This window comes from Neophocaena asiaeorientalis, unplaced genomic scaffold (assembly GCF_003031525.2).
Source record: "Neophocaena asiaeorientalis asiaeorientalis breed wild unplaced genomic scaffold, Neophocaena_asiaeorientalis_V1.1 scaffold703, whole genome shotgun sequence".
NCBI lineage: Eukaryota > Metazoa > Chordata > Mammalia > Artiodactyla > Phocoenidae > Neophocaena > Neophocaena asiaeorientalis.
The window spans coordinates 3,502,808-3,525,900 of NW_020174434.1; the positions used below are offsets into that span (position 1 = coordinate 3,502,808).

At 56.3% G+C, this 23,093-nt stretch overlaps 1 protein-coding gene across 1 annotated transcript in view; it reads right to left on the reverse strand.

Moving 5' to 3' along the window:
• Positions 1-9,732: 9,732 nt before the first annotated feature.
• TPO (thyroid peroxidase) overlaps positions 9,733-23,093 on the reverse strand; it is a 32,284-nt gene continuing 18,923 nt past the window's right edge. Inside the window, 7 exon segments of the mRNA XM_024756929.1 lie at positions 9,733-9,836; positions 15,220-15,390; positions 15,979-16,187; positions 16,701-16,938; positions 18,133-18,303; positions 18,848-19,100; positions 22,984-23,093. The exon segment at positions 22,984-23,093 is cut by the window's right edge and continues 105 nt beyond it. Coding sequence (XP_024612697.1) covers positions 9,733-9,836; positions 15,220-15,390; positions 15,979-16,187; positions 16,701-16,938; positions 18,133-18,303; positions 18,848-19,100; positions 22,984-23,093 — 1,256 coding nt within the window.

Sequence of the window (23,093 nt, forward strand, 5' to 3'; positions counted from 1 at the left end):
AAAACTTCACCAAGGTGTAGAGTATTTCGTATTTCCTCCTGCCTACTGCTAGGCTAGGAGGAGGAGACTGTGATATTTTGCAATAATTTGAGGAAAGTGCATCATTTCCCATCTTCTCATTGCATAGGAATCACCCAGGCAGACAAGACTCATCCAGGGGTAAATTATTTTTCCTGGCTTTTTGCATTAAGCTAAGTAAATTAATGGAAATAGGTAAAAAAGTCGTCTGTGGAAATATAGAAGGTACAAAGTAATTTTCATTCCTTTGAAACGAAAGACTGCTTGACATAGTGTACTTTTCCTTCCCCAAAAGTCGTGACAATTCAACAGAGATGAAAACTGTCAGATGTACTTTGTTGTGAGAAAATTATACAATTTGGGGATAGAGCTTTCTTTTTAGTTTGGACTATTTTTGTCACCGCACTGACAGATAGAGAATGTTCTTTTTACAGATTAAAAACAAATTAAAAACTATTTTAAAGAGTAATCTGTTCAAACAACATTTAGCAGTTAGGCCCTAAGAGGAGTCAGAAAAAAAAAAGATCTGAAAATCTATCAACAATTTTGCTAAAGCTAAATCACACCAAAGACCTTTCTGTTTGCCTGATAGTTTAAATGTTTTATTAATTGGTTACTGTCTTGCTCTAGATTTAACATCTTAGCTCTGCTTATATAATAACGATGTCCGCTGGGGAGGGCCTGGGGGTCAAACCTGGGCAGGACCCGACCTGGGAATTAACCTTCCCTGATCTTACACGTGACATTCTCTTTTTTGCACGTGCAGGAGAGGGGCTGGTGGTGGAGGTCACGCTGGGCTCTTTGCTCCGGTATGCGCCTCTGCATCCTGTCTGAGAGCTCAGGCCCCAGGCCCCTCTTCCCCTTCCCGGCGCGGGTGCTGGCTGTGGCCCTGGGGGTTTAGCCTTCCGGATGGGGACCTGAGCTCTTCACCCCAGCTGGCTGGTCCTCTCCTGGCAGGTGAGCCCTGCCCCTGCCTGACCCACCCAGGGCACCTGCGCCCCTGTGGCTTCCGCCCCAAGTCAACGCCCGGATTCTGCCAGGGATGGAAGGAACGTGCAGGGAAACCAAGGATCTGCTCTAAGGACGTGATGCCCGGAGCCATCCCCCCTCGACCACCCCGGGCAGGGGCTCTGTGAGTTCGGGTTACTGAGTGCTGAGGGAGGGTCTGCTGAGCACGTCTGGGGTCTTGGGCCCCTGGGAGGCGCGGAGCGGCTGCTGCTAGGAGGCTGCTTCAGCCTCTGCCAGCTGGTCCCAGAGCCCCGTGAGCCGCAGGGGACCGGGCCCCTCGGGGTCGCGGCCGAGTGATACATACGGTGGTGATACTCAACTCTCAGGAGAGGAAGCAGGTGAAGCAGAGGCTGCCCGTGTATGAGGCACAGGTCGGTGCCCTGGAACCAGAGACAGAGTCCTCTCAGCAGAACAAGAGGAGGTGCTGGGCGGAAAGAGCAGCCGCAAATCGGCGATGCCCCCGCTTCCCAGAAGGCGGTGCTGTGCGCCCGCGGAACCGGCCCCCTCCACCTCCGTAAAGGAAAGGCCTCGGCGACAGTCCTGGGTTGTCGTCCGCTCGGGGCTGCCTTGAGGCGAGACTGATGCTCTGAGGCCCGGGCGAGGCTCAGTTCTCGTCAGCCTGACCAGATTAGTCGTGAACAGCAGACGGTTTAACGAGGAGGAAGAAGATGCCATGAACACAACGCACAGCTTCTGGGTTTGGGGCAGAGACGACGGGCCCTGCGTCCCATGGCAGCCGCCAGTGGCTCCATCACCAAGGGCTGCCTGTGAGCCGTGTCCCGTCTCTCCTTGACTGTGATTTGCTGTGTGTTGCCGAGCGATTCACCTCTATCGCCTGGGACTCAGCTACTTCCTCTGTGAAATCAAAGCTGCACCAAGTGATCTTCGGGGTGACGTCCAGGGTAAGTGTCCCAAGGGCGAGCTATGTTCACCGCCAGTTTGCAGGTCGTCTCGTGTGAATTCCCCACAGAAATAGTAAGAACAGGGGGCGCAGCAGACACAGACGGGCCTGGGCCGGGAGCCGGCTGAGTCCTAGACCCCAAGGCCAAGGGCACAGTCTCCTGGGTTAGACTTTCAGAGGGTACAAAACCTGGGCAAATTAGTGCCAATCCTGACAGCAGATGGACCGGAATTATTACAGCAGCAGAATAACTAATACCGTAACAAGCTGACCTCAGGGGGAGTGAGGATTCGGCGCAGATGGTAGGTGACAGGTGCGAACACCAGGCGAGCTGGGCGCCGAGGCCCGTCCGGACCCGGAGCCGGTGAGACAACTGACCCGGGACTCGTAGGAGACGGGATTGTTCCTTCCAGCCAGCTGGTCATTAACGCAGCTCAGGGGCCGGATGCAGCACACAGGACCCAACAGACACATAAGAACTAAACAAAGTCCCAGAGGCCAGAGGCTGAGAGCTACACGGAGCCGAGCCGACCGTTGGTTCCTGGTGGTGATGTCAGCTCGAGGCTCCAGGGGAGAACAGAGCCGTCTGCCAACCAGCTAGTGCCATCCCTCTGTCTCCTCAGCAGAAATCATTCAGAGACTCAGAGCTGCTACACTTCATTTCCCGTAGCGGGCGCAGTGACTTACAATGCGTGTTATTCGCTACGTCGCCTCTGATGGAAAAATCTCCGGCGCAGAAACCAGCTTCATCTCCCAGGGGCACGATGGGAGGGTGGTTAGAGCGTCTCCCATACTGGTCCAATCAAGTCTTTAACGGGTTTTATATTAGCAACGATAAGAACTTGGGAACACAGAACAGGATGGCCCAGGACCTACGAGAAGCAGTATTTTTAGGTGACGAACGGTAAAACCTGTCTCCCCACGTAACACCGGTGTAAAGCGTCCAGAGCAAACCTTCAGTTCCCCTGGCGGTTTTCCTCCTTGCTGGTGCAGAGCCGGGCGGTAGGCTCTCATCTGTCAATCCCTACCTACCACGTGGTCTTGGAACACAGCAGGTGCAGGGCACGGACGCCTCAGGAGGAAGGAGGAGGGTTCCCTGTGTCCTGGGTGAGGGAAGGGCCAGCACAGGTGGGGGCTACTGCAGCCAAGCCCCCCCCACCTCAGAGCTGTCGCTATGGCTGCCTGGCCTCCCCGGGCTCACGACTTCACGTGTGAAACAGGGGCCCCAGTGACGACTGCTTTATGGTTGATGTGACTAATAGCTCCCCCAGGACTGCCCGCGAGCCCGGAGGGGGTCCCTCAGAGGATAATCAGGCTAAGGTACCCAAGCGAGGGAGAGAGATGGAGGGGCAGAAACGGGGCCTGGAAATGGGGGGGGGCAGCGGCTGGGAATGGAGGCTCGGTTCTAAGTCCGGCGGCAGATTCTCAGATGAGGAGACAAGCCACTTATATCCTGTTCCGTCCTCAGAATCACAGTCCTTCCAGGAAATCTCGAGTTCCGCTCCCAGGAGGAGGGGCGGGACGCAGGCTCGGGCATCTGCAGAGACAGATGAGCTGGGCTCGCACTGTCCATCCTGCGAGTCAGCTGAGAAGCTGGCTGAGTGGGTAGGAAACTCGGGGGGAAAAGGAATCACAGGATAAGAGGCAACATGAAAACTGGAGAAAAAGTGAGCCTGGGATGTGAGGGTGGTGAAAATAATCTTCCATTCCTTTGGTTGGAGGGACAGGTTTATAAATATGTATAACATGTAAATACGTTCTCATGGCAAGCCCCCCAGGAGGAAACAATCAGGCAGCTTTTGCAAACAGAGCCAGACAACCGCAAGGTGGTGGGGTTTTTTCATCCACGCTGGGTCTGCGTGTCCCGATCAGACGCCGGGCAGCGCGCGGGCGTCCTGCCGCTTCCACCGGTCCCCGTCCTTGGAAATCAAAACAGACGAGAGTGGTGTCTGGCTCGGGCTCCAAGAGCTGTGCACGCATCGCACGTGCAGGCTCCTGCTTGCAGAGAAGGATTCGGGATCCACAGGCCGGGTCCTGCAGGAGAGAAGCCGCCATGAGCTTCAGACCGACAGGAAGCCTCGCCCTGGTCCAGGTCCCGGCGGGCTGATGAGGTGTGCGGCAGGTACGCGGTCCCTGGCATGGCTGCAGAGGCCTGGTCTGGGCACGTCGGTGGCGCCGCCTCACTCCGGGTGCCGTAGTTTTGGTTCCACGCTTGGGAGGCAGGTGCCAAGGCTGATTCCACTCTGCCTCCAAGGAGAGCATCATTTTAGCTCTAAATCCCACCCAGCCCTGAATTTCAGGCAGGCCCCAGGGAGCAGCAGTAACTTCTTAATATAACGCCGCTTGGGGTCATGTGCACAAAGACAGTGAAAAGCGAGTTTAGACTGAGTCTGTCACACTGATTATAATTACTCCATTTTCTAAAAAGAGCACATTTGAAAGTCAGTATTTTCTTTCAGCCCTGGCTCCTCTCCCATCACCCCAGCCCGTACTTCAGACGTGCTGCCACGGATGCCCCACAGTTAGTCTTGGGGTTGAAGCCCTTCGTACAAATGAAAGGCATTTTCATTCCTTTCACCCTGGCTCACTGATTCCAATTTGTCTTTACTTTTTAAAAAGTAGGTTAACATTTTGACAAATTAGCATTCTCCTGCAAATACAGTTTGTAGGAGAGGGAAACACGCAGCGGGAAGGTGCAAAAGGGATGGGGACACAGCGCCAAATAGAAATGCAGGAGGCACTCCCGCTGAGCGCCAGCAGCCCCGGCATTCCCAGGGACTTCCGGGGTCTTAAGGGGAACGTTGGACACTGCAAACCTCAGGAAGGCCAGGTGTGGACCCACCTGCTCTGAGTCCCCAGCAGGAGTGTGGTGCTGTGGATAGCTCACGTCCTGGGCTTTCCCGTGTCCCAGCTGGGAAGTCCCTTCTCCCTCTCCCTCCAGGATCGGCAGCGAGGATTCAGGGTCGGCATGTGTCCTGTGGACGCACACTGTTGTCATTGCTTACAAGAAACAGAGGGAGCCCCAAGCCTTGCGACCTCAGAGGGTCACCGGCTCGCTCCCCGCAAAGACAAAGAAATGCCTGTAGATTCAAGAAAACACCTCGGTTTAGAAAACAAAACTGAAAATTCCATGGAGCACAGCTGGAGGTAGATGCTTACCCCCTGCTGGGGTATTTGCTGAGACTCTGCCTCAAAGAATTCCTCACCTCCCCAGGAGCAAACGACGGGGATGACAGGAAGGTCACAGCGTGAAAGTGGCTTCGATCTGTTTCTAAGACACAATCTAATACTGAGATATGGGGGACTTTTAAAAACGTGTCCCAGGATATAAGGACAACTAACGTGGTGCAGGCCATCGACCTTCACCTCTGCAGGAGCTCTGAGGGAGGGGACGGTAGGGGTAAAGTGACTGAGGGTTGAAGAAACCAGGTCTCATGTCGGGAGCCTGGCCTCGGGAACCGGAGTCCTGTGAGGGCACAGCAGGGAAGGAGCACAGGGGACTGAGACGGCACCCCACAGGGCACGGGACCCCAAGTCACATGCCTGGACCCGCTCTGGACGGCGGGCCTCCCCTCAGCCCCTCAGTGCAAGAGGCGTAGCTATGTTTTCCTTAAAGAGAAGCTGACAAATAGCAAAGAAATGAACAGCAACCAAAGCAGCAGGACTCTGCGTTCCAGGTTCAGCCGTCTGACCTGCAGCACTCTTACGGCAGTGAAAAATATACGTATTGTTTCGCCAGCTCTGGGCTCTGGGCGGTACAGCAGGTAAGGCCGACCTCCCCGTGGGTCTGTCCCAAGCAGGTCATCCCGTCATCAAGAGAAGGGGAGGTGCGGGAGGACACGCACAGACCCGCGGTGTGGACGCAAGGCTGGCCTCGGGCAGGACCATCACCTCTCAGGGATAAGTGGGAAATAATGCCAACTCACCCTCTTTCCCCAAGTTGCAATCATACTTCCAGTAGAAATAGACAGTGCAAAAAGCAGCTGCCATCTACCGATGGCACAGCATAGCGGTCCCTAAACAAAGAGGAACTGAAGACCCACACCTCAGACGCTGAAACTGACGGGACGAGCGATTACGCAAGAGCCCGTCACAGGAGCTAACATGTACACCTCAGTTCCTACTGACTAATAACCGACAGGTAAACACAGTCTGCGTGAAATTTAGACCGATGGGGTTGACCCGAGAAGTTCAGACCCGCAGAAGTAACTGTGCAGAGGAAGCTCTCCTGGGCTGGAGACCAATGAGCGAAATGGATGTGGGCCATGAATCAAGCTTTTAGTGTAAAAGTTGCACAGAAAAGGATTTATCTTGGTGAATATAATTTCAATGAGACAAACAATGTCAAACTGGGGTGTATTTTAATTGCGTAAAGAAAGCTGATTGAGGAGTTGGTTTAATGGGGTTAACTCTGGATCAGAGTCTTTCAGTGAAAACACTTCAATGTTGGTATATTTCTGATTGAAATATTTATGTTAATAGTTGTTGCTCCAAAATATATAGCCTTAGACCCAAAATAGTAGGGGAGGTATAAATGGGGGGGGTGAGAGAATCAACACGGAATGAAGGTCAAGGCCCATGGAGCACCTGACAGGTGTCCACCATTCGGCCTCTCTCTGTCTCTGTCTCTCTGTGTATGTCTCTCTATCTCTCTATGTCTCTCTCTGTCTCTGTGTCTCTCTCTGTCAGTCTCTCTCTGTGTCTTTGTCTCTCTCTGTATGTCTGTCTCTCTGTCTCTGTGTTTCTGTCTCTCTATTTGTCTCTGTCTCTCTCTCTGTCTCTGTGTCTCTCTCTCTGTCGTTTGTCTCTGTCTCTCCCGTCAGTCTCCCACTGGCATCCTTGTGGCTGGAATGATCAGGTTTGGAATACTCGGGGCAGCAGCGTGCAGACACCCAGGTGGCTCCTTCCACCCAGGTGGCTCCTTCCATCAGGCTCTGAGGACGCAGTGTTTGCAGGGAGCTGCGGTGACTCAGGCTCTAGTGCAGAGAGGCCCCCGTGTGGCCCCATAAAGAAGGCCCACCCCTCCCCCTCCCTGCCATCGGCCTCCCCTCCCCCCGCAGGGTTCGCAAGTCATTCAGGTAAGTGGTACTTTGCAAACCAAAGTGGTGTCAGGGCATATTTTTCAGGCTCCAGGGTCTACAATCAAGGGTGGTAGATGTTTCCCTCCCAAACTTCCTCAGATAGCTGTTCATTTAATCTGTGGCTGTCAGTCTTAAAGAAAACAGCTATTTTTCTTGAGTGTGTGGGCTAGAGGCATAACTTTTTCATAATAATAAGGTGATTGATGTTTAATAGAGATGTCTGCAAATACAACATTGTATCCGAATACTAACTTACAGTAATACCAGCTTTTCACAATGGGAGCATTTAGTAGATATGATTATAGAACCCAGCTAGTTTGGGGGTGTTCGCCTACGGCCCATCTCATTTTTATTGCTTAATTGATTTCATGGTTACCTAAGGGTTTTTTTTTTTTTTTTTTTTTTTTTTCTTTTGCGGTATGCGGGCCTCTCACGTTGCAGAGCAGAGGCTCCGGACGCGCAGGCTCAGCGGCCATGGCTCACGGGCCCAGCCGCTCCGCGGCATGTGGGATCTTCCCGGACCGGGGCACGAACCCGTGTCCCCTGCATCAGCAGGCGGACTCTCAACCACTGCGCCACCAGGGAAGCCCTACCTAAGGGTTTTAATTATCGATAATATCTAAGCTTTTAAGGCCAAGTGATTCTGAAAACGTGGGCGATATTTTCTGACACCACCCTCATCTAAAACTCCAGACGCCATTTGCAGTCACTGTAACTCATCTTCTCCCAGTGCAGGGGAGCGGCGGGGCCTCGAGGACAAGGCAGGTGTAAAGAAGTCAGTGACTAGTCAAAATAACAGTCCTGAGGATGAATCGCCCCAAGCCAAAGTCGACCTTGAGGACCAGAGGAGGCCCGATGCGTGGCCAGGAGCGCAGTCCTCAGCCCCAGGCCACCTCAGGCAGGTGTCTCGGGGTCTGAGGGTGCTGGGGCTGGAGGGTGTGAACAGTAAGCACCAGCTCTCTCACAGTTGGGGGTCTAGACGTGAGGCCCAGGTGTGGGCAGGGCTGGTTCCTCTGAGGCTGTGAGGTCCCCTGCTCCCTCCTGCCGCTCTGCTGACGCCTGGGTCAGCCTTGGCTCTAGGGCGTCACACAGGTCTCTTGTCTCCATGCTCACTGGCCTTTCCCCGTGATCTGTGTCCCAGCTCCCCTTTTATAAGGACACCAGTCCTATAGGGTTAGGACCCACCTGCTCCAGCACGATCTCATCCAATTGCAATTTCATCTGCAATGACCCTGTTTCCACATAAGGTCACATTCCAAGATACTAGAGGTTAGGACTTGAACACATGAGTTTTGGGGACACCATCAGCCCATAATGAGTGCTCGCCATGGAAAGGAAGACTGAGACAGCGACCAGAATTACTCGGTGTATCTGACACGTGACTTGCGGCTGTTCTACAAGCTTGTGATTTGGAGAAGGAATTTCTCCGTGGCATCTGAACTATGGCAGATATTAGCGCAGTTAGAAGCTGTGAGTCCATTAGCAAGTGTGTCACCTAAATGTCATTCACCTGGAGATCACAGCCTTGTGTCATCTGAAGTCTGGGTGGCAGAGAGCGTCCTGGAGTATGAAAGAAACGGACCCGGATTTACTACTGCATCTTGGCAGGGGGCAGAGTAGGACCGGGGGGGTCACAGACACAGAAGTCCCCCTTCCAGGTTCTCGGAATAAACGAAAAGGCCATGACCCTCAATTACTGATGAGACTCAATTATTGATCACAAGGCGTGATGTCAGTCCTGAGACCTGATCACTGAGGTCCAGGGTTCTGAGTATTAGAAACCCATTCCTGTAAGATGAGCAACTCCACGGGGGGACATTCCCTTTGGGGTCCAGCAGCTGGCAGTTCTGAACGTGCCAAGGAGTCTCTAGAAACGACAGGGGGTGTGAAGCGTTGAGCTCACCAGGAAGACGGGACGTGAACCAAAGGCTACCCGGGAGCAGAAGGTCAGGGTGACGTGAGGATGGATGCGGGGCCGGCGCTGCGCCTGAGGCACAGAGCCAGGGATTCTGCAGCTGGGCAGAGGGGAAGCGGCCCGAGGGTTCCAGAAGGTCAGCCCAGCTCAGAGGCCAGAGAGGACGGGGCCTGGGTCTGCTGCTGGCCCACAGTGGCGTCCACGTGGTCTCTATTAACTGCACACGTTTGAAAACCGAGCAGCGCCGGGTCTGATTCCTAAGACCTGGCAGATGAGAAGCAGCAGCGAAGGGTGGGGACGGAGTGAAGTCCCCCAAAGGAAGCCCTGGCTCGGCTCTCACCCCCAGAAACGTGCAGATCCGAACGCCAAAGGCCTCAACGGCTGTGCCATTTTTAACATAAAAGTTCACCTTTCAATTTCCCAATTTCCCCAGAGTTTGCTCTTGAGGGAGGGGAGAGAAATGAAGAATAGGTTTTTATCCAGGGATGACCTTTTTTCTCTGAGAACCCTTTGTAAGAACCTTTACTCCTAACGAAAGAGACTTTCAATACAATCATTTAACGTGACCAAGAATCCAATATCCCCGAATCTCCACCCACAGGTGTTCAACACCCCCTAATGTGTACGAACGGTCACCCCACTTTCATTACCTGGGGCAGAATGAAAGAGCCAGAAAGGCTAACACTGAACGAAGTAGCTCTGGAGACAGGTGGGTTTGGACGCCGGTGCTCTCTACTGGTTTCAGAAAAATAAAGAAGCAGCATCTCCAGCCGGGCCCATAGGAGCGGAAGTTGCTGAAAAGCAGGGACTTACCACCTGCAAACCACCATCCAGGTGAGGCCTGCCAGGCCACAGACGAGCACGGCGCCCAGCACGATGGAGACCATGGACGCCCGCGGGAGCCTCCCGGAGTCTGGAGCAAGGACAGAGCCAGCCGGTGAGCCTGCCCGGCTGAGGGCAGTGGCCAGTGCGCCCTCCCCAAACCCTAGCCCAACCCCCAGCCACCACCGAGCATCCCTGACCCTGGAAACCAAGTTCCTCTGGGTAATTTTCCTTCCACAGACCTCCTTGCTCTGCCCCGTGGGCTGTGCATCCCCCGCTGTCTTTGCTGTACTTGGAGTTGAGCTCTGCTCTGTACTGAGCTCTCCTTTTCCTACTGCAGGAGCTTTAATAAAATGTCTTGCCATTGTAACAGGTCCCGGTGCATGATTTTTCTTATGACCGCTTATGAAATAGATTTCTTAGTATTCTTTTCTTAAAATTTTTCTTACAGGAGCTGGAAGCCAAGTTATGATTCCTAGATTTGCAGCTGAGTGGCTGTGTGACCCTGAGCAAGCCACTTACCCTCTCTGTTCTGCACATGGGGATCAAGCTTCGTGCTTCCCTCCCGGAGATAATTCACGGGGGGCGGGGGGTGTGAAACTAGCTGAGGGTCTGGAGCGAGCCCGCCCCGCCCAGGGTTTCACAGTGGTCCTGTGTCTCAGACACGATCTAGCCTCAGGTACGAACCGGCTGGCTCCCTGCTCTCACCCAGCATCAGAGGCCGTGGCAGCGCGGACACACATGGCCGGAGGGTGACCCTTCGGTCATCCCTGCCTGTATGTTGACACCCCCTTCCAGCCTGGATGCCCGAGGGCCGTGGTCTCACCCACGCAGGTCCTGCCGTCCTCGCCGAGCACGTAGGGGTCGGTGCACTCGCACTGGAAACCGCCCTTGGTGTTCTTGCACCGGGCGGACGCGTGGCACGGGGGTTCCGTCACGTCTTCACACTCGTTGATGTCTGCACACACGACGAGAGGTCAGGGACAGCCTCCTGATTCCCTTCCCCACGAGGCCGGCCCCTCCCAGCTCTGTCCCGTGTCCAGGAGGCAGAGGGACGTCACCCCATGTCGGGGCTGCGTCTCCCCTGGATCCCCGCACCTTTGAAAAGAGAACGTCCCCTGATGTCCCGCGGGCATTTCCCTCCCTCCCCACTTCTGCTCACAGCGGCCCTTCGGCCACTCAGGAGACAGCCCGGCCCGTGGCCACCCTCTGCCCCGCTGGCCTGACTGCTTCTCCTGGCCCGTCCCCAGTGGCCGCCTCAGGCCCGCAATCCCTCTGGTGCCAGTGCCGATCCAGACTCAGTCCTGTTCGTTCAAATTCTGCTAGGTGCTGCGAGGGCCCGAGCGTGAGGCAGGTCCCCGGAGGTTCAGGCCACACAGGCCGGCGGCCTCGCTCAGACGCGGGCACGTGTTCCCCCTGGAGGCCGCTGGTGCTTTCCACACTGAGGAGGACTCCACCCCGGGTGGGACTCGAGAGTGGGTGGGAAGGAGGCGGGTGAGGGCCGGTGGGAGCGAGTCCGCCCACCCCAAGCAGACAGCTTCCAGCCACACAGCCGGCTCTGGGCCTGGGCCTCCACCCACCGCTGGGAGAACACCGGCCGTGCCGCCAGGAGCCGGGACCTGACACCCAGGCCCGCAGAGCAGGTGGGTGTGGTGAGTCCTCCCAGACAAGGAGCGTGTGCGGCCCCTGCGGTCTCCTTCTGTCGGAACCCATAACCACGACCGGACCCCAGGTTCCTGTTTCCAAATGACGTGCTATCTTTTCTGGCCAATTTCAGGAAGGAAGCAGCAGAGTGCGAAAGGAAGAAATGTGTCCTGAATGCATGCTGTCCAGCCACATCACATTAGCAAGCGCCACACGCGCGTGTCCTCGTAGGTGGTCCCTGTTCTGAGGGAATGAAGTGAACGTGGGCTCAGCCTCTGCTGCTGGCCGAGCCCCTCACTCCATCCTGGACACTGGACTGCAGATAGGGTGCTTAAAACAAAGCAGGTTCCTTCTCTCCCAGTTCTGCAGGCCTGAAGTCCAGACGCGGCCCTGAGCTCACTTGGAGGGAAGCATCATTCCCGGTCTCTCCCGACTCCCGGGGCTGCTGGCGTCTCGGCTTCCTCAGCCTGGCTGCATCTCTCCCATCCTCCGTCCTCACGTGGCCGTCTTCCCTCTGTGCCTGTCCTCCTCCTAGAGGGACACCGGTTCTACTGCACCAGGGCCCACCCTGATGGCCTCATTTGAATTTGATTGTACCTGCAAAGGACCTACTCCTAATAAGGCCACATCTGAGGTCCTGAGGTTTAGGACTTCAACATACCTTTTGTGGGGACAGAATTCAACCCCTTTCACTCCATGGTCAGGTTCTTCCCATCAGAAGCCAGAGCGGGGACTGTAGGGTCTGGTCTCCTGGTCCGGGGAGTCCACCCAGAATGTGTGGCAGCCCCACACGGGTGGTGAGGCCCGTCTCAAGCCTGTGTGTCCCCAGATCCCCACGTCAGTCTGCACCATGGCCGTGGCTGCTCCTACCGGCACAGGTTACCTCCCAAGGAGAGCTGAAGACCACACCCCCGGGCCCAGCTACAAACATCTGCACGATGTTCCATTTCCCTAAGCACGTCTGTGCCGACGGCACACCTCACTCTCCCTGTAGGTGCAGAAACATTTATTTGTGCTCGTTTATTACAGAACCTCTCGGCAATAACTGGAGCGAAAAGCCACGGACACGTTGCTCTTTATCCGTCCTGGATTCACGACTTTAAAGCCCTCGAAAGAGACTCATCACACTCATTTGCTCATTATTCTTTTTAATCTGATGATTTTGGGGGCTAAGCAGGATTTGAGCAGAGAAGAGAGAACGAGTGTCCTTAGATTTTGTGGATTAGATGTTCAGTTAAAAGCTGTCGCTGCCCTTTCTGCAGCCATGGACGTGCAGGTAAGCGATTCCGCTGAGGACGGGCTGCAGCCCTTCTGTCACATCAATTCACAGTGGAAGTAAAATTCCCTCCCTGCTACATTCCAGAGTCATTTTTTTCTCGCAATTCTTGGCTTAGAAACTTCTAGTAGAGGCACAGATCAGGCGAAAAATATCTGTGTAAAGGAGCGAGTGCATTTGTACCGGGGGTGGCCCTCATCCTGCTTCCTGTCATATACTTACGTTAAAGATATCCTGCCTTAATTATCGATGTGTCCAGACAAAGACACAGGGTTCTATAAACAGAGTCAGTACCCTCCTCCCTGGTCCTATCTCGCTGTGCCCACGTGACCGAGCTTAAGGAGCTCCTGTCTCCATGGGACGCTTATCAATGTCGAAATAAATAGGACCCACTGCTTGTTGGAAAGTGGGTTCTCACTATCCACACAGCTCTGTAACTCGCGTTTTTCCTTAGTGATGTACTGACACGTGCCTTGCACATGCTTTCAGGGCGCGGTTAGCTGTTAGTATGAAAAATTACGTTAGAAAAAGACAGGAGGTGGGGGAGCTGACTGGGAGGTGGGAGGACGTTGGGAGTAGAAGAGCAATGCTGGCATCGTTCGGAGCATTGCTAGGGCACAGAAGGCCTCCCTGGGGGAGACAGTCTGAGCTGGGCGTCAGGGTGTATCCAGGGGCAGCGGGTGAGCTCGAGGCGCTGACCTTCCTTTACTCTCCGGTTCTAAGCTTTTCTCCTTTTTTATTTGTACTTTGTGGACCCCTATGAATAGAGCTTCGGGGTCATAAATAGCTAAAACAAGTAGCCAGCATGATGCAGCATAAAAGGTCCAGGGGTTTATTCAGTAAAGACGGAAGGCACACACGTGACGTTTACGCCTGGAGCACGCAGGGCTCTCACCCCCTCCCCCGATCCGGGCTCGTGTCCTTGCCCCGCCGACACCAGGACCACAGCCCTGGGCAACAGGGATGTTTCAATTCTGCACCAGCGCTAAGTGGAAACAGCACTAAAAACTTCCAGATTTGTCCTACTTTTGCTCCTGCGGGACCGTCTACAGAACATAAGTATCGGGAGGAGGTTGATGGACAGAAGAGGCGCGTCCGGACGCCACCGCGGTCCAGGACGGTCGGGCTCCTGTCACGCGAGGCTCCTGGAATGTGACTCTCTGCGCGGCCTTGCCCGGCCCCCTCTGCTTCAAGTCCACCGTCGTTCACGCCCAAACCCCAAGGAGATGTGTGGGGTGCCCGCTCAGCTGCAGCCCACGTCCTCCTGGTGCAGACCTGGGTGTGTGAAGGCTGCCTTACCGTTTAACCAGGGCTCTCTGGCCCAGCGTGCTGGATTTGGCCGTAGATTCCCTCAAACCCTCACTCTCCCGATGAGCTCCCTGTGCCGTCCGCCCTCCTCCAGGTGGTGGCCTGGATGTCACCCTGGAGCCCCTCCTTCTTTGCCTCCTTGTCCTTCCCTCACACCTGGAGGGAGCGGCCGGGACCTTCCTGAGCCTGGTGCCCCGGGCTGAGTCCTGAGGGTCCTGGGGGGTCCGGCCTCTCCTGGGCTTTTCCTGTACTCTTCCGAGTCTAGAGGCGGGTGTGGCCTCTGTAACTTTCCAGGACCCATTTTGGAGTCCCCAGAATTGAAGTGAAAACTTTGTTACTATGGTAAAACATACATAACATGAAATTTACCATCTTAATTATTTGTCAGTGTGCCTTTTGGTCGCATTAAGTACGATCACGTGGTCGTCAACCATGACCACCCCCCATCTCTGGAATTGTTTCATCTTCCCAAATCGAAACTGTAGAACTGAACAAGTTGGGCCCTGTTTTCATTTCTTGTAAACCAGCCCGATTCTTGCATGAGTCCGTCTCCTGCTCCTCTAGGGTCTTCCTCGTGCAGCTTAGAGGGAAACGTGAGGGAGCTTCTCCCAGGGGACGAGGGAGGCTTCCTGCTTCTGCTTGCCTGGTCCCTGTTCCGGGTCCTCCCAGGTGTAGGCAGACTGGGGCCCAGAGCAGGCAGGGCCTGCTGAGGTCTCCCCGGAAACGGGCCACCACAGGTGGGGGGCCTGCTCTACTGATGCCTCCTGTGGAAACACTCGTGTTTCATTGGCGCATTGGCTCTGTGAGCTCCTTCCTACAGGCCTCCCTGAAGCTCTAGCCTCTTCCTCCTCCTGTCCTTCCCTGGTCACCCCGCGGGCGTGTCGTGAGGTGACCGTCTTGGTGCTTCATTTTCTACGAAGACATCGACTTAGGAACATGGGCCACGGGGGAGGGGATACTTTATTTCCACCCAGAGAGTTCCTGGAAGATAATTATACTCGGAGACACCTTTGGTTGAATGACATTTATGTGTGTTTTCATTTGGGGGTTCCTTCAGCGTCTCTTTAGATTGAAGGACAGTCGCTATTCGGGATTCTATTCGCTATTATATAAGTTACAGGTGCACAGTAAAGTGGTCCACAATTTTGAAGCTTATTTATTTTTCAAGGACATCTATTCTTAATTTGTATTTGAAAAATGCGGATTCCAGGGTCAAGCCACGAAGAGACACCTGTTAACGACTGACCTTTACAGACCGGAGGCTGGGAATCCCATCCTCGGCGGGTGCAGGCAACTTGCTCCGGCCCGTGGAGCTGGAATCCATGGCGACAGGAAAACACCAGCACGCGCCTTCCAGACTCCTCACACAGCAGGAAGTCCCCGTCTTCCACTTTGTCCGGGAAGCCACAGGCATCCTCTGGGCCAGGTTGACAGGTACATACAGTCAACGCCGGACCCCTTTCTTCGCCCTCCTCTGGGGCTGCATCCCCCGATTGGCCTCCCAAGGGGCTCACGTCAGCAATCTCCTTCCCTCCAGGTGGGACACAGCACGGGGCCCCTCTCAGCACTGACCCCCTGCGGCAAAGTCACGCCTCTAACCCTTCCCCATGTATCGGCCGTGACCAGGCTTCCCCACCCACCACGACGAAACCGCTTTAATTGAGGGCGACCACGGTCCTCGCTGCACAAGGCAGGCTGGATCTCAGCCCCTCTCCTCTTCTGACCCCAGGGGAGCTCACCGTCGGCCGACCCTCCCGAGGTTGGGACCCGAGACACAGTTGCTCTGCTGGCAGGTGCAGGCCAGTGTGGTCCCCAGGAGGGGCCGAGGGGGGCTTCGCCTCAGACCTGCGCCTTCCCCGCCGAGGAGGTCGCGCCTGGGACCCAGCAGGGCGGGAGGCTCTTTCCTACCCCCGAGAGGATTTGAAGCAGCTTCTCTCAGAAGCTGTGACCCCCAGGAGACCCTGTCCTTGACCCTGTAGGAGAGATGCTCCCGGTTCGCGGCTACCTGGAGGAGGGGCCTCCCTCCACGCGCCCAGGTTCATCCCCGGGATGCTGTCGCACGACTCGAACTCCTGGGGCCACGTCCCAACCCGGAAGGCATCGCGTGGCACGCGGGAGAGGCCGGTGTTGTCGCAGATGATGCGGGACAGAGAGTGCCGGCCCAGCTCCTGCCTCTGGGCTTCCGTGAACACTGCCTGGTTCTCCCACCAGAACCTCCAGGAGGACAGACGTGAGGACACGTGAGAGCCCGGTTCCTGCCACGCCGACCACGCCTGCCCACCCTCTGTGCCCACGCCATGCGGCACCGGAGGCCGGGCACGCCCAGGGGAGGAGAGAGGCCCGGACGGCGCCGGGAGGACCGTTCTTTCCATTTAGGGACCCAGTTAACCCGCTCGGCTGCACTGATTTTCCCTGGGTGCAGAGCTGCCTCTACGACAAGAGTGACGAGGACAGAACCCAGCCTTCAGGAGGGCTCTGCGCCTGCCCTGCAGGACGTGCCCTGAGGCCCCCTCCCCGCAGGCTCTCCTCTGGCCCCGTCGCCGGGGAATTCAGCTTCTGGGAAACTGTCTCACGTTCCTCCCAAGAGGCTGCATCGCTGACAAAGCCCACAGCTGCTGACCCGAAGGCCACAGAGCGCTCCTCTCACCACATAAAGCCCCGCTTCCGGCGCGGGAACGCCGTCAGCACCGAACAGCCCCTGCGCCCCCGCCTGTCCCGGGCACCTACCGGTCCCCGTCCCTCAGGTTCCTCATTTGCTTTCCGATGATGCAGGCAAACAGCGGGCCGGTCCGCGCCCCGGGGAGGACCCTCTCGGCTAAGCCCCCAAGCCACACGTCCACATTAGCCGGGTGCCCGTACAGGTCCAGGATCTTGTCGGCCACGCTCCCGTGGCTGGTGGCGGCTCTCAGGTCGGCCCGGGTCTCCAGCCTGGACAAGCCGCAGAATTCCCGCCACTCATTGTAACCTGTGCGGGGAGAGGGCCGAGGCCGCCCTACTCGGGATCCGGACGTTCCCCACCCACCCCGCCAGCTGTGGGCCATCGAGACCTGGGGCTGTGGCCACAGGGTCCCCGCCTCAAATCCACCTTGCCGCCCCACAGCCTGCAGACCTCCCTGTCGGAATATTCCAGCACGGGCGGCAGGGCCTTATTGAGAGTTTGCTCACAACCAGCCAGGCATCGTGCTTGGGGACCAGGCTGAACCCTACACACCTGAGTGGGTCACACTTTTACCCACTTCTCATCTCTGCTGAGCAGTGAGGCCAGCGCTCACCGGCCATGTCCACGTTCCCACGGCAGCGGCCGGAGCACAGGCACCAGCACCCCTCCTTCCACACAGGCACACACACGCACAGGCACACACACGCACATCCACACACACACACACAGGCACACAGACACACATACACACAGACACAGGCACGCACACACACAGGCACACACACGCACAGACACACAGACATACAGACACGCATGCATACACACATACACACAGACACGCACAGACACACAGACATACAGACATGCACATACAGACCACACACACACGCACACACACACACGCACACACAGGGAGAGCCACGGAAAGGACCACGTCTGTGTGACTCTGGGCTGCAGCTCCCTCCTGGTTTCCGGCTTGCTGGGCCGCTGGTCCCCCATCCTCTCCCTCCGCGTCCCACTGCTCTCGGGGCCCGCTTCCTCCAGACCTCCAACCCTCCTCATGGCGCGTGAACCCCAGCCTAACACGCCATCTGGGTCTGACCAGAAGCTCGCCAAGGCTCCCTGTCATTTCCTCTCTGGTTATGTGCTCTGCCGTCCGCGGTCCTTTTGGCAAGACTGGGTCTCGTTTTATGCCCGGGGCCTCAGACGCAGCAGACCCCCGACAGAAGTGCCGCATCGACACGTGGACACAAGGAAACGCATTACGACCGGGCCAGCTCCCCACAGGGCGCTGAGGCAGCGGGACACAGAAAACTGGCGGGGGAGGGCTTGCGCTCAGACTAAACAGAACTAGAGGAAAGGATCCCCTGTTTCCAGTTAGAATGCGAGGGGTACAGAGGCTTTCAAAGCCGTTTCTCAGACGTTGGCAGTAGGTCCGAGATACATGAGAACAGCAGCTCATCTGGCAGCTCCCGCAGGAAAGGAACCGGGAGGGCCCACCTGGCAGGCCGTGGTCCCGGCCCCTCTGCAGGTTGATGGATGCCAGGTCCAGGGTCCCCGAGTCCGACAGCACAAAGAGCCTCTCTGTCAGCTCCTCGTTCATCAGCTGGTCTTGCACCTGCAGCTTGGCTGGTGTCGCCAGCAGGCCCCTCACGATGGGGTCCACACCACCTGGAAACAGCACAGAGGAGGGATGTGCTTTCTCAGGTGAGTCTTGGGGAAACAGAACACGGTCTCAGATCGTAAACGACGCTGGTTCTGCACAAAAGCCTCCCATAATCTCAGGAATTCACCTCCAGGGGTTCCCAAGTTTCCTGGGCCCTTAGGGTGCTGCCTCGTGGTGGATTCGCCCCGTCAGGGCCCCAACGGGCCGGACCCTGACGTGTGTCTGAAGGAAACGAGGAGCCTCAGGTGTGGAGGTTTTGTGCTTGTTTTTCAGCAGCAGAAACGTCACAGTTGAAGGAGGTGTTTGCTGAGTCTAAAGCCTAGACCAGTGAACAAACCCCAGCCTGGCTGAGGGAGCCCGGGGCCGCCCCTGCGGATTCTGGAGACTCACAAACCCCAGGGAAAGCGTCTGATGAACAGGATCACTTTTCAAACCTCTGTGGATGCATTTATATTCTCCATGCCCGCTGCTGACCCGAGCACCTCCGGCCAGCGGGCAGGTGACCGCACACCTGGCTCCCCCTCCCAAGCGTGGCCCAGGGATGCGCACCTTCCTCAAGGAGCCGCCAGGGCCGGAAAAAGGCATCCCGCAGCGGCAGGAGCCCCAGGCGCTCCTGGAAGCGGGCGTCCAGCCGCCGCACCAGCGGGTGGACTGTGGCGTGTCCGAAGCGGAAGGCGGCCGTGGAGAACACATTGGACACCGTAGGGTCCACGGCGGGGTCGTATCCCCTGTAGGGGCCCACGTGCTGCGCGAAGGCCTCGGGGCCCAGGATTTTGGGGACGTAATCCCGCAGGGTGATGATCTGCGGAGAAAGGAGAGTGGGTGGGAGCCGGGGCAGTGGAGCCCCTAGCTGGATGCAGGCTCTCAGTCAGAGCGATGCCGGGTTGGGGGGCTTCTTCCCGCACAAGCCTGGGGGCTGCTGCATCTCCAGAGCTGTCACCGGGGGTCTTGTCATCTGGGGGCACAGGGAAGCAGGGGAGCAGGTACAGGAACACCCCCTATTCCAAAAAAAGTCCTGAGCTCTCGGCTTTTACGGGGTTGTACAGGGCATGTCAGAGATGCCCCCAGACACCCTCCAGGCCAGGCCAGGCCACGTAAAATGAGGGGGACCCTCAGTGCGTGAAGACGAACCAAGGAGGCTGCTGCCCCCCTGCACTCTTTCAGAAACATGAAAAGGTTTCTGTCCAACAATCAGCCCCCCTTCACTCCCACTTCACCCACGAGCCCTCCGTTAACACCAGGACCTAAAGCAAAAATCAGAAATCTAGTCCCTTCGCTGGGTTTGGTCATCAGAGGCTGAAGATTTAGACCAAGGTGAGTTGCAACCCCATATCCCCCCCTTCTCAGCTACGTGACTCTGGGAGGTTGACCTCTCTGAACCTGTTTCCTCTGCTGGAAAAACCTCTTCCTTTGAGTTTTTGTGAGAATAAAAAATATACATGGGTTTATATGTATTAGATACATGGTATTTTATATAGACACTCTATAGAGTACATGTATATATTATATACTGTATGGCTTTATACGTATCAGACATGTGGTATCATATATAGACATTATACGGAGAAGATGCATATATCGTATATAGTGTATACATCCATGCATGGGTAACTACCTGTCCCCAGGTTTAAAGGAAATGATACACAACCTAAAGATCATATACGGTCGGAATGGCTTCCACGAATTAAAATGTAAGCAGGGGCTGAGATCCCTGTGTTATTCCTTTTTTCCCTTCCGAATTGTCTGGTATTTAAGAGAATATTTGGGTCCATAAGCCACATCTAAATGAGGAATATAAACCAGTAGGAAAGATTCTATCCTAGAGGGAAAGGTCTTGAATTTCAGCTTATGAGTGTAGGAAGGGAACACGTACCATTCTCAGAAACAACATGAAGGTGACAACAGAGCATCTGCGTCCTTGTGGGCCATCCCTTCCAAACGACGGAGTGTGTCTTCTAAGTGCACAAGCCGGTACTTCCCAGGCCAGCGGAGGCCGCGGCCTCTAGATGAAGGGCCCACGGAGCCCCTCGCACCGCTGCGTGCCGTCCCCTCCGAGACCTGGGCTGACTGGAGCAGGGGCCTGGCTGGGGTCTCTAGACTGAGGTGCCATCCCTGAGCTGGTTCAAGGATCCGAGCAAAACACCCACGTGCCCGACTGGCATTCGGGAAGAGTTAGGATGTGATCACACAGAAGCAGCCACCGCCTCAGACGCTGCAGCTTTTCCCACCACCAGTCGGGGCTGCAGCCGTGCCTTCTCCCCACCCCGCGAGGGGACACAGCAGCGACTTCCACTCCCACCAGCGCTCGGCTCTGATTCCTTCTGCCCCCAGCAGACGGGAGATCCTCTCTCTTCTCCGCCAGGGACACGAGACAGCTTCACACTCGAGTGGAAACTTTAGTGGCGGCCCCTCCCCCGCTCCCTAACTCAGGCTCCACTTGTGATCCCGGAGGACGCAGAGCCTGCCGTCACAGGCTGGCAAGGCTCCCCTTGCCCCCGAAGCAGCTGCTTCAGAGAGCAGAGGGCACCCTGCAGTCCACCCCACACATCATCCCTGCTCGACCTTGGAGCACAGCCCCCATCACCAGTCTCTCGCGATCTGAGCTGAAATGTAACTGGAGGCGATTTTGCCGAAAAGCCTGGATCTCTCCCCAGGGTGAGGGCTGCAGCACCGTTTCACTCTGATCGGCGGGGCCCTAACCCTCCTTTGGAATTGCCAGGACGATGCTGAAACCCTCGCGGCGGTTCCTCACCCGCCGCGTGCGCTGGGACAGTCACGGCCCAGCGAAGCACTCCTCCCTGCCGCTTCTCAGGGCCACGGCCGTACTTATTATCTCACTATTTGAGAAGCACAGGTGCCACATGACGTTATTTCCAGGCCAGCAGGTGTTCTCAGAATTCTCGAATGCAAGCACCTCTAATGTACGAGTCTAGGGCCGCGTGCACCCAGATAACCACCCCGCCTTCCCCACTGCAGGGGCACACGGTGGTCGTGGAGCCTCGTCTCCGGGAGGGTCCACGTGGATCTGAGATCCAGCCGCTCAGCTCAGGCCCCTGTGCCGACTGAGCTCTTGTGTTTAAAGAAAGTTTAAGGAACGTCCCGGCTCTCGGGGAGGCAGCAGGGCAGGGCTCCCGGGACTGTTCCTGGGATCTGGTCTTCACTCATGAATTCACATTGGGAAGCACCTCTTAGAGCCAGGCTGGGTCCAGGTGCCCGGAAGCCATTAAACAATAGGGAATCTCTGTCTCCCTGGAGCTTACATTCAGGGGAGCGGCACAGAGGGAACCAAAACAAAGCATATCTGGGTGGTGACAGCAAGCCGGAAAGAGGAATGATCCCGGGACTTATTTCACCAGTGAGCCTGCTGAGGGGGAAGGACGGCTCGGAAGCGGGGACCTCATCCTAACGCTTCCTGACTGGCCAGGCCACTCTGTTCAAGGGGGTCCGGTGAGGGCTGACGGATGAGGTCCTTGATTGTTACTGAAAACCATCGCAAGACTCCTGGCCATGCTGCACTAATCCCCCTTCGCAGATTCCTGTGTCCTTCTATCTTAACTTTATCCATCCTGTGTGTTCACAGCCGTCAGCTCATTTACACTACACTGCAGTGTTCATCCAGGCAGCAGGCAGACTGTGTATCAGATGCCCGGGTTATAGTCTACGCACCGCGCCATGCAAGCACACGCGCACACACTCCACAAGCCCACTCATCCGGGCCAGGGCTTGCCCAAAGCACCCTGGTATTAAAACACTGACGTCCTTCCTCGGCGGAGGAATCACAAGCCCCCAACTGCTGCCCAGCCTCTCCTGGACCACGTCCGAGTCCCCTAACCCACCAACATCTATGGGGTGGCGCCGGGCACAGCAGGGCTCTGTAGCCTCTGCTCTAACTCCTGCGTGGCTGGGCCACGGTGGACCAAAGGTGGGCAAGGGACAGGCAGTGCCTGGGGATGGCCCATCCCATCATGTGGTCCCTGTGAGAACTCGGACAAGACCCAACTTCCTCCTTTGTAAAACAGGACTTACAGGGTCACTGAGGGGATACAGGGATGCTATCAAGGGCCTGCTGTAGCACCCGGATCAGAGACACATGACTAGCAACCACTGGTTTAAAACAAAGCACTCCACCTTCATAACAGCCCTGTGAGACCAGCGGACTTAGTAAGGTTATTTGATGGACGTAAGGAATTTTTCCAACTTCGCTCCGTTATAATTGGCCAACTTGACACTCCACCCAGTATCCTCTGAGTCGAGATGAAAAATATCATAATAAATCCTTACTTTAACTTGCTAATTTGCAGATCTCATACAGATTGTGTTTCTTTTCATTCTCTCCATAATATCAAAATACCAAAATCACTGGTGGACACCCATCTGAAAGGGTCGCCATGAGGACTACATGAGTTAGAACCCTCAGAGCGCTTAGAACGGTCTGGATATCCGGGGAAGGCCGGAGGAGCCGTGCCTGTTACTACTGCGGTCAGCCTCCTGGTGGGATAATCACCGCCAGCCCCTGAGCAGACAAGCAGCTCCCACGGGACCGCCAGGGACGCAGGGCTTCAGACAGGAGCGGGGTTAATCTCGACGCAGGGTGTCCACCCACAAGGTTCTGAGCGCCCAGGCGGGGGGCCCACCAGACCCCCGCACCCACCCTCGCGGGGCGCCCGCGAGGCCCCTGCGCGCACCTGGTGCAGGGCGCCCACCACCTTGCGCGCCTCCTGGTAGGCGGTGTCCGCGCTCCAGTGCGCATTGAGGGCCTTGAGCGCGGCGGCCAGGCGGTTGTGCTCGCGCAGCC